Consider the following 11849-nt stretch of genomic DNA (forward strand, 5'->3'; position numbering starts at 1 on the left):
TATATGATATTTGATATATACTATTATTAATGTTCCTATATTGCGTGCCCCTTTTTTCCACAGTTTGTCTTCACACGTGGATGTGTGTCCTATTCCCCCCTGCCCTGTTCATGTATATTTTTATCCATCAATAAATTTTCTACTTTTGAACATTGAAACAAAAGAGGAAAAAAAAGTCATCTCAACTTACTCAGACATCAGGTGCATGGAACAGCCGGCAGTGCCCCGGGAGATTAGCAGGAAAAAACAAGGAGTGATCCGGCATCCAAAAGTCTTCTTTAAAATCAATAATCCTATATTGGAAAACTATTTTAAAAATCATATGCAGAGAAGTCACAACCCCCACAGGAGGAGGTGATGTACAGAGGAGTTTCAGACCTTATGGTCCTTAATCATTGTATGATGTGACTTTTCTGCATATGATTTTTAAAATAGTTTTCCAATATAGGATTATTGATTTTAAAGAAGACTTTTGGATGCTGGATCACTCCTTGTTTTTTCCTACTTTTGTACATTACCCTGGACTATTGCTCGTCATTTTTTGTCTCCGTATATATGTATTTCATGACGAGTTGTCCACCTGAGTCCTTCAATACCTGCATGTGTATTATGCCATTACAGTGGTGGCCAAAAGTATTGGCACCCCTGCAATTCTGTCAGATAATACTCTGTTTCTTCCTGAAAATGATTGCAATCACAAATTCTTTGCTATTTTTATCTTCATTTAATTTGCTTGCAAGGAAAAAACACAAAAGAGAATGAAGCAAAAATCAAATCCTTGATCATTTCACACAAAACTCCAAAAATGGGCCAGACAAAAGTATTGGCACCCTCAGCCTAATACTTGGTTGCACAACCTTTAGCCAAAATAACTGTGAACAACCGCTTCCATTAACAATCAATGAGTTTCTTACAATGCTCTGCTGGAATTGTAGACCATTCTTCTTTGGCAAACTGCTCCAGGTCCCTGATATTTGAAGGGTGCCTTCTCCAAACTGCCATTTTGAGATCTCTCCACAGGTGTTCTATGGGATTCAGGTATGGACTCATTGCTGGCCACCTTAGAAGTCTCCATTGCTTTCTCTCAAACCATTTTATAGTGCTTTTGGAAGTGTGTTTTGGGTCATTGTCCTGCTGGAAGACCCATGACCTCTGAGGGAGACCCAGCTTTCTCACACTGGGCCCTACATTATGCTGCAAAATTTGTTGGTAGTCTTCAGACTTCATAATGCCATGCACAAGGTCAAGCAGTCCAGTGCCAGAGGCAGCAAAGCAACCCCAAAACATCAGGGAACCTCCGCCATGTTTGACTGTAGGGACCATGTTCTTTTCTTTGAATGCCTATTTTTTTTTTTCCTGTACACTCTATGTTGATGCTTTTTCCCAAAAAGCTCGACTTTTGTCTCATCTGACCAGAGAACATTCTTCCAAAACGTTTTAGGCTTTCTCAGGTAAGTTTTGGCAAACTCCAGCCTGGCTTTTTTATGTCTCGGGGTAAGAAGTGGGGTCTTCCTGGGTATCCTACTGTGGGGGTCGTGATGACATTCCACTCGTCCTCCAGTCACTCCAAATTCAAACTATGAGCATGGGTCAACCATTCAAAGAATGAGTCAGACAACAAGCTGGTTCAAACTCAGAGCATGCTCAGAAGACTACTACAGTCAACGTCCTCAGCATTGTTCTGCCTTTATTTTTACATGCACAAATCTAAATACACTACATAATGGGAGGGAAAAGGGGTTGTCCGGGGCGGGGTAAGCCATGAAAGTCCAATGTCTGGCCACTCCTGATTGGTCCACATCTCCTTATCTCAGTCTCTGGGCAGATATTGCAGCCGTCAGCTTATAATCTTGTTTCGTTTCTCTGAAATAAGTCTTGGCAACGCTGGAAATGTCTTAGTTTAAGTTTCGATTTGAGTATTACATAGCAAGGAAAGCTTATTGTTATATGATACAAAATGGTGGTTAGTACATTAGCAAAAAAGCGTATAAAAGTTACAAAAGTATAAAAGTTACAAATATATATATTCTCTTTTACCCTGACATTCCCCCCTAAACACTAAGCTTTCCTTTGCTTCGGGGCCTTTGAGACTGTCCATGTGTGGGGAGAGGGGAGGTGGATTTCTTCACCCAATCATCTTAGAAGCTGCCCCCTTATGGGACGCCCCCAGACAATCGAGCCCTATCCTGGGTGACACATGGAGTTCTCCCAACTGATCCTAAACTAGATCTTTCAATTGGACTCTATCATGGGGGGTCTGGTCAGGCTTGTTCAAAGGAGTGTATTTCTCCATATCTTCCTTACTGGTATCATCATGTAACAGAGATGTGGTTTCTTGATTCAGAAAGGTCCCGGAGGTTGGGACAGCATTGGTTATATTTTTCCTGTATAAGGGGACTATGCAGCACAGGACCACCAGGCCCAATACTAGTAGGCCTCCCATTACTAGACAAACTTGTTGGAGGAATCCCTTGAGCCCTCCCAACCAACTTGAGAAGAAGGAGGTATCTACCCCTGTGTGGTAGCTGTCCACCCTGGGACAGACAGTAAGCATATGGAAAGGATATAGAAGAAGGTAGTCATCTTTTATAGGCTCGTTCTGTCTCTCTTGCAGTGGGAGGCGTGAATCCAGGTGCTCTTGCCCTCAAGCTTCAGAGCCGTCGGGGTGGTGAGAAGCACAGTGTACGGTCCCTCGAACCGCGGCTGGAGGCAGTCTTTCCGGACAAACTTCTTCACATACACTAGATCGCCTGGGGTGAAATCATGTACTGCATCACCTGTAGATTCTGGGAGAGAAGCAGATACTGGAGAGCGGGTGTTAGTCAATTCTCTAGACAAAACAATCACAAATTTTACCACTCTATCATGTGTTTCAGACAACTCTTGGGGCCTAATCTCTCCTATCTTGGGTGGGGGTCCCAAACAAAATTTTATAGGGAGTCAGCCCATGTTTGGCCTGAGGAGTGTGTGTGATATGATACAATACTATGGGGAGTAGGTCGGGCCAGGGGAGGGGATGATCTTAGGTCATTTTCAAGAGCTGGGTCTTGAGTGTGGAATTCATCCTTTCCACTTTGCCTGAACTGGCAGGATGGTATGGAGTGTGGAGGCCCAAATCTGTTCCCAACATGTTCCAGAGTTCTTCGTAGATATTTGTTGTGAAAGCTGGTCCTTGATCCGATTCTATGACTTGGGGAACTCCAAATCTGCAGACAATTTCGGTGATCAGTTTCTTGGCTGTGACTTTAGCAGTCATGTTGACAACCGGGTAGGCCTCGGGCCAGGCTGAGAACATATCCACGGCTACCAAAACGTACTCCTATTTTCTTGCTTTAGACATTTGGATATGGTCGACTTGTATTCTCTGCCAAGGGTAGTCTGGTTTAGCCAGGTGTTGGAGAGGGACCCGTGCCGTACACGTTGGGTTGCAGGTAGCGCAGACAGAGCAGGATTTTGAGTACGCAGTCACAGTGGAAGAGATTCCGGGTGCAAAGTACAGTTTCTTGATACATGCCAAGGCTTGATTCTTTCCTCTGTGTGTAGGCCCGTGAGCCCATGCTGCCACAGCTGAGTACACGCGTCTAGGCAAGCAAGGCTTCCCATCCACTTGGTAGAGAGTCGAGTTGACCTTTGAATCTTTGCGACCTGCCAGCACGGCTCCTGCCGCTTTCCATTGCTTGACTTCTTCAGTGGGGGGTCTTCCTTTGTTCCTCACACAATTTTTCTTCAGGCATCCTGACCCCCCTGGATTCCATTCGTGTCTCCGCTGGACTTGTATGGTCTTCCGCCAGCTGTTCTTTGGCTCTTGCTCTAGTGAGCGCCACAGCTACGGTTTGCAGGGTTTCTTCTATCTCTTCTTCCTTTTCCTGCCACTTTGATGACACATTCTCCACTGCTGCAGTCTTGGCTGCTTGGTCAGCTAGGTGGTTGCCCCTGGCTTCTCTGGATTCTAGTCTTCCATGAGCCTTGACCTTCATAACAGCAACCTGAATGGGTAGTTCCAGGGCCTTCATTAGGGCCTTAATCCATGAGGCATGTTTCACTGGTGTACCTGCAGCTGTGATGAATCCTCTAGACTTCCACAAAAGTCCAAAATCGTTGCAAATTCCATGTCCATACCTGGAATCGGTATATATATATATATATTCGCCTTTGTTCCTGCTGCCAGGTGGCAGGCCTCTGTGAGAGCCACAAGTTCAGCTTCTTGTGCAGACATGTATGGTGGTAGAGCTTCAGCCTTGAGGACTGTTAGGTCTGTTGTGACAGCATATCCCGTGTGGAACTTCCCTTGAGGGTCTGCGAGCGGATGTGCCACCATATTCTCTGGAGCAGAAGTCTCTTCCTGCAAAATTTTTATACAATCATGAGGTTCCACCAATGGACCTTCACCCTCTTCACCTTCCCCCCTAGAAGGTGGAAGCAAAGTGGCAGGATTGATAGTCAGACATCTGGTAAATGTTATATTGGAGGGCAACAATAGGGAACACTGCAGACGCAGGTGTCTTTGGTTGGTGAGATGTTTCGGAAATGTTTGTTGCAGAACAGCTGAGAGATCATGACCGGCCTGTATAACTAGATCATGTCCAAGGACGATATCAGCTGACTTGTCAAGGAGGATGTGAGCAGCGTGGACCGCCTTAAGGCACATGGGGGCAGTTCGGGCGACAGGGTCCAGGCGGGCTGAGTAGTAGCCTAAAGGCCGATACTTATGATCATAGCGTTGTGCTAGAACTCCAGAGGCATGACCTTCCGATTCCGAGGCAAAAAGATGAAATGGCTGAGTATAGTCTAGTAAGCCCAAGGCCGGGGCAGAGACAACAGCCTGTTTAAGGCGGTCAAAACATAGTCTGTGTTGATGAGAAACACGTGGATCTTCAGCATGAAGCCAAACTGAGCCTTCATTCTTGAGACAGTCGTACAGAGGTTGCATGAGCTTTGAGGCATCAGGGATCCATTGCCTGCAGTAAGTGATGAGGCCAAGGAAAGTCTGCATAGCGGAATAGGTGGTTGGGAAGGTGATATCCATGATGGCTTGCTTTCTTTCTTCAGTCAGATGTCTAGCACCTTGTGATATACAATGTCCGAGGAAAATGACCTTGGGCAGACACCATTGGACTTCGCCTTTCGAGACTTTACAGTTAGCTGAGTGAAGAAACCAGAGAAGGGATTCTGACATCTCTGGCAAATTTTCTTCAGTGCCACAGAGTAAAAGATCATCCACATACTGTAGAAGGGTGACCTGAGGGTTCTCTTGAACCCATGGCTCCAGAATAGACTTCATAGAATGAGTGAATTGGTTAGGAGAGTTCTGGGCTCTTTGCGGAGTCCTGGTCCATATAAGCTGTGCTCCTTGAAAGGTGAAGGCAGAAAGAAACCACGAATCTTCATGTAAAGGTATACTGAAGAAGGCGTTGGCCAGATCTAACACCGTAAACAAGGTGGCCGTTGGAGGCACCTGAGACAAAAGGGTGTTTGGGTTGGGTACCACTGGAGTTTCTAAAATGGTAGCTGCATTGACGGCTCTGAGATCCTGAACCAACCGGTATCTTGGAGACTCTCCCGGAGCGGTTTTCTTTTTTTACAGGAAAGAGGGGTGTATTGCATGGAGATACACATCTGACAAGGACTCCTGATTCCAGGAGGGAAGCGATTTGGGTACCCAAGCTTTGTTCTTGTGCAGCCTTGAGGGGGTATTGTGGCAACCGTGGGTACCTGTGTCCAGGCTTGAGGTGTACTCGGACCGGGGGAACCTGCAGGAGGCCAACGTCCTCTGGCCCACTGGACCACAGAGAGTGAGGGAACTGTGAGGTTGTATGGTCATCATCATGAGAGGGAAGGCTTTAAGAACACCGCGGTCTTCAGTCCCTTGTTCGGAATGAGGGTCCCGCAAAAGAAGCTCCATACCATGGTTTCCGAAGGTAATTGTTGCCTTCATTCGCTCTAAGAGATCGGCTCCCAACAGATTGACAGGGCAAGTTTCAGAGACCAAGAATCTTGTGAGTACTCCGGTGAACGGTCCTGCAGACACAGGGACTGTGAGTGGAGAGGAAATATGTTGGCCTTCCACCCCAACACAGGTGAGGGTATCCGGTGATAGGGATACAGAAGGAGGGAGCTGTGCAGAGGAAATGACAGATGTGGCCGCCCCAGTGTCCACCAGGAACTCCAGTGGTTGATGGTCCACCTGTAAAGTGACAGTCTCTGAGGATGTGGTCAAGGCTACCACACTCCCAACACAACATTCGTCCTTCAGAATCACGAGATTGTCTCCTGTTTCTAGATGATCCCTTGTCATCTCTTCTGTCTTGTCTTCTATATGTGGGAGGAGTATCATCACCTGTGCCTTTAACCATTACCCACTTGATTCCATGTTGGTTGCCAGAGGGTGGATAGTTTTCTTGAGCTTGATATACCATGGCAGGTGCGGCTTTCTTCTTTGGCTTAGTATCCTTTTCCATTTTTAGCATTGATTTTTGGAAAGCTTTAACGATGTCCACCGCGTCGTTGAAAAAAGAAGAACGAATCTCGGGCCGTACTCTCAGGACTTCATCTCTGAGAGCGTCTTGTAGGCCATCTACTAGGGCCTGAACCAACAGGGCGGCCTGCGTCTTGACGTGAGGACTGTATCCGAGATCCTCAAAATGCATGCTGAGTCTTGCAGCATATCTTTCCACTGATTCATCAGGGTCTTGTTGAACATCTTGTACAGATCCAGCTTGATCTGACAAGCGATCCTGAGCCCAGGCTTTTAACTGTTTCATGTATTCTAGGCCGGATTCATATGTATTAAGGGATCCTGCTTTTGTGGAAACCATGGCCTTTTGAAAGCTCTCCGTTTTCGGCTAAGTGAGCCTGGCATTCTGCAGCCAGAGTAGAACCAACAGCAAGGGAAATTTTGCGAGCCAATCCTCCAACATGGCTCATAGGGTGTTTGCAGGGTTGACTATGGCCCCCACCCGATGTGTAAGGATGTCACCATAGCCTATTGACAGAGTGACAGGGTGTCCTGATGGGTCTACTAGGTTCCGGGAGCGGCAGGGGTCCCAGACTTCTGAGGGGCTGGGGGGTGGTGTTCTGTCAGCAGTTGCTTGGAGCAAGGGCCGGAATATGGGTAATGAATGTGGGGTGGAGGATGCCATAGGAGACGTATGGGGTAAAAAGGGGGGGGGGGCTGGAGTATCTTGAGCCCATCCCTCATCTGGCTCCGTATCGTCTTGAGTAACAGTATGTTGGCGGAGGGAGAGCAGTCTGGCCTGAAATTCTGGGGAGTTGAGGAGGATATCCCCAGGGTTGTGGGTGACTCCCATAGGAAACAGGGGAAGCGTCTCAGCATCGTGAACTGGAGCAGAGGGTGTCACATTAGTTTCAGATGGGTACTCTGGGACTACGGGCTTTTCCACCTGTGCTGGTGGCTGGTAATATGCACTGGACGGATCTAGTAGTGGATATAGGCTGGATTGGGGCTTTACGGGCCTCCCACAACAAGTAAGAGGTGTAGCAAGATGGCCGTTGGAGGGAGGAGGTGGGAGTGGGGGTGGGATTATTCTTGGAGGCAGGAAAAGGTGTAGTAAGATGGCCGTTGGAGGGAGGAGGGGGGAGTGGGGGTGGAATTGTTCTTGGGGGCAGGCTGGGCATCGTGCCATGGGTGCCCCCCCCCCCCACAGACACAGCAGAACTTCGGATTCTGCTGTCAGCACATACGACACGTCCATCCTTCCGATGATTTAGCGTCGGCGCCATTATAGGGTGGTGGCTGAGGGCTCGGTGTAGTGACAGGCATCAAAGGTGTTACGGCCAATTTAGGGTCACATAACAAATCACATTCTGTAGCTTTCATGTATCCGAACAAAGGCTCGGCATTCTCTGTCCCCCCCCTGCACCATCTACTCTAAGATGTGCTTGCAGAAATCCTCACCCAACTTTCCCAACTTCTGTGTAACACATTCATAAGCTTATCATATTCTACAAATTCCTAACATTCTTCTTGCCTTCTTGCCTTCCCGTAACTCCACTAATTGGCTTAACTCCTACAGCAGCATTCCGCAACTTACGAAATCTTTCAAATTTGAATATACACAACATTTTCTTATAGAATGCAATGATCTGTCGCGACTCAGATCACTGGTGCAGCCGACAGGTCGCCACTCCTCAGTGTAGAGACACCTCGATACACTGTTGAGATAGAGAGACACCTCAATCTAACTCCTTTCCTAGCCTTGAATGGCGACTTTACAGTGCGACTCACCACGGCACCCTGACTACAGGTCACCACCCGTCAGTGTAGAGACACCTCGATACACTGATGAGATAGAGAGACACCTCGATCTATCTCCTTTCCTACCACGGTACCACCCGACAGTGTAGAGACACCTCAATACACTGTTTAGATAGAGAGACACCTCAATCTATCTGCTTTCCTACCACAGCACCACCCGACAGTGTAGAGACACCTCAATACACTGTTTCCTAACCTTGACTTAACAGCAGTCTCTGTATTAGACGAAGAGTACTCCTCAATTCGTCACAGATTCTTTCTCCCTTACACTACAATTCAGGAATGCTTTGTAACCTTGACTATCAGTCACGGGAGGCAGCTATCTAAGAAAAGTACAGTGACCGGGGGAGGAGGAGGTGGTGTGCACACGAGCACGCGCAGGCATGCGACGTCACTCGTTTTAACACTTGCTGGTTCAGGACGTGGTGCGGGACGCCCAAGGTCCCACCACTCGACCGGTCACCCACCCAGATCCAACCTGACAATCCCACAGGAACCGCTGCGGCTGACACACAGGCAAGTGAAACATATATATATATATCTCAACTTACCGTGTTCGATGGAGGTTGATCAGGCCTCAAATTCAGCCACCGCGGTCACCACCAGGGAAATCAGCGATATGGGTCCGGGAGGGCAGCGTACCGCTAACCACGCCGCACGTTGAGCGCCATTTGTGGGGGTCGTGATGACATTCCACTCGTCCTCCAGTCACTCCAAATTCAAACTATGAGCATGGGTCAACCATTCAAAGAATGAGTCAGACAACAAGCTGGTTCAAACTCAGAGCATGCTCAGAAGACTACTACAGTCAACGTCCTCAGCATTGTTCTGCCTTTATTTTTACATGCACAAATCTAAATACACTACATAATGGGAGGGAAAAGGGGTTGTCCGGGGCGGGGTAAGCCATGAAAGTCCAATGTCTGGCCACTCCTGATTGGTCCACATCTCCTTATCTCAGTCTCTGGGCAGATATTGCAGCCGTCAGCTTATAATCTTGTTTCGTTTCTCTGAAATAAGTCTTGGCAACGCTGGAAATGTCTTAGTTTAAGTTTCGATTTGAGTATTACGTAGCAAGGAAAGCTTATTGTTATATGATACAAAATGGTGGTTAGTACATTAGCAAAAAAGCGTATAAAAGTTACAAAAGTATAAAAGTTACAAATATATATATTCTCTTTTACCCTGACACTACCATACAGTCCCTTTTCATTCAGACGCCGACGGATAGTACGGGTTGACACTGTTGTACCCTCGGATTGCAGGGCAGCTTGAACTTGTTTGGATGTTAGTCGAGGTTCTTTATCCACCATCCGCACAATCTTGCGTTGAAATCTCTCATCAATTTTTCTTTTCCGTCCACATCTAGGGAGGTTAGCCACAGTGCCATGGGCTTTAAACTTCTTGATGACACTGCGCACGGAAGACACAGGAACATTCAGGTCTTTGGAGATGGACTTGTAGCCTTGAGATTGCTCATGCTTCCTCACAATTTGGTTTCTCAAGTCCTCAAACAGTTCTTTGGTCTTCTTTCTTTTCTCCATGCTCAATGTAGTACACACAAGGACACAGGACAGAGGTTGAGTCAACTTTAATCCATGTTAACTGGCTGCAAGTGTGATTTAGTTATTGCTAACACCTGTTAGGTGCCACAGGTAAGTTACAGGTGCTGTTAATTACACGAATTAGAGAAGCATCACATGATTTTTCAAACAGTGCCAATACTTTTGTACACCCCCTTTTTTAGGTTTGGTGTGGAATTATATCCAATTTCGCTTTAGGACAATTCTTTTTGTGTTTTTTCATTGAAGACAAATTAAATGAAGATAATAATACCAAAGAATTTGTGATTGCAATCATTTTCAGGAAGAAACAGAGTATTATCTGACAGAATTGCAGGGGTGCCAATACTTTTGGCCACCACTGTATATAACCTTTGATTTTTTTATACTGGGTTTAACATGCTACTATTTCCTATGAGTTATTACTAAGAACTAACAGGCAGGTAATTGCTAACTACCTGCCTGTTTTAGCCGGTGGCGACTCAGATCGCTCCTGAACTGCTCCTAACAGCAATTCTGGTGTTTCACTTCAACAGGACAGCTCTTCCTTTTCCTATCTGCTCTGTCATGGAGGCATGACTGCCAACTTCATGCTGATTGGCAGCCGGCTCCCTGCTGTTAGGCAGCGGGGAGCCAGCTGTCAGTCAGCATGACACCAGCAGTCATGCCCCATCAACAGAGCAGAGCGGGAGCTGGAGAATCACCAGCAGGAGCGGGCTGTGACCACTGTTAGCAGGCAAAGATCGGCCTGTAAGTTCTTAGGTCCACGGTAAAAAAAAAAAAAAGTCCCGGACAACCCCTTTAAATATTAAGGAGCAGGAATTCTCCAAATGATTCTATAATCAAAAGAACATAAAATTCTCTCCTACCCAATCAGTCTGCCCGGTCTGTTACACCATGATTACCAAAACTTCGACTCATTTCCCTGCCCATTTATTATTACCACATACCCGGCTCGGCTTGACCCGTTTCCAGGTCATTGTGTTGTCTGACTACACTTACGTTTCTCCCTGGTACCACATATCTGCATCTCATACTCTTCAAATTACATTTTGAGACTTTCTCCTCCTGTTGTTGCACATATTTTTTTCCCTTCATCTGCACAGGTATCATTAATCTATCAACTATAATGGCCGTACCAGGTCCTGCAGGTCCTGTATCCCGTACACATGACGTGGGCAGTGCACGGCATGCCGCTAGTTTTTATTCTGAGTGCTCTTATATACGGTGGTAGTTTTACACAATGTTGAGCCTGTGATCTGCAGAGTGAAATGTCTGACTGCTAGAACAGAAGTATACGGCAGATTCTACAGCATGGATACATAAAGGACGTCCTGGGGGAATATACCTCCCTCCAACACTCGTCCAGTCCCTGCCTCACACTAGAGACATTTATAATAACTCCAGGACTATGGAGCTGGTCATTTTCTCATAATCTGTGGCCATTATTAGTGATCTCGCATTGTACGGTAATATCACCCTGGAGGTTGTGATGTATTTAGTGTAATAGCGCCATCTAGAATATACAGTATATATCAGGCGATACTATGCTTTCTATACTTAGTCATCTTATGTGCCCTCTATAGATATATATTATACTTTATATTTATTATTAATAAAATTACTTGACACTTTTTCAGCTTTATGATGTTTATTAATCTGCTGTAATTATAAAAGAAAGTCCAACCTTACAGTGGACACGATTGGAAGTGTCCTCCATGATGGTGTAGGCTGAGGTGGAGCAAGTATATAGTCAGTGGGGGTTCAGAATGATCAGTATTCACTAGGGTCTCTTGTAATCAGGGAGGAACCTGGATGTGTCCCATCAAAAGTTATTGACCCACTGTCCAGCTGTGTACCATCAACAGGTAATGAACCTCTGGCTGTGGGCCATCAATAGGTCATCACCCTCCAGCATTTAGCCACCCAGAAATCTGAACTTCAAGTTTATCGTCATCTGTAGGATGTGAACCACAGATGGTTACGATGCTGATGACATCAGGAGGTATCCC

At 46.4% G+C, this 11849-nt stretch overlaps 1 protein-coding gene across 1 annotated transcript; it reads right to left on the bottom strand.

Moving 5' to 3' along the window:
• Positions 1-3824: 3824 nt before the first annotated feature.
• On the bottom strand, positions 3825-8877 carry LOC141217342 (uncharacterized). The gene is made up of 2 exons (XM_073665763.1): positions 8451-8877; positions 3825-8370 (listed from the first exon to the last, which is right to left on the bottom strand). The coding sequence occupies exon 2, from the start codon at positions 5279-5281 to the stop codon at positions 4040-4042; it is 1242 nt and encodes a 413-aa protein (XP_073521864.1). The 5' UTR covers positions 5282-8370; positions 8451-8877; the 3' UTR covers positions 3825-4039.
• Between the last annotated feature and the right edge of the window lie 2972 nt (positions 8878-11849).

The sequence above is a fragment of the Phyllobates terribilis genome, unplaced genomic scaffold (assembly GCF_046119375.1).
Source record: "Phyllobates terribilis strain yellow unplaced genomic scaffold, ASM4611937v1 Scaffold_238__1_contigs__length_3037890, whole genome shotgun sequence".
Classification (NCBI taxonomy): Eukaryota; Metazoa; Chordata; class Amphibia; order Anura; family Dendrobatidae; genus Phyllobates; species Phyllobates terribilis.

Bases quoted from the DNA above. Each gene is read 5' to 3' on its own strand.
- LOC141217342 (XM_073665763.1), bottom strand. From the start codon at position 5,281: ATGAAGTCTATTCTGGAGCCATGGGTTCAAGAGAACCCTCAGGTCACC.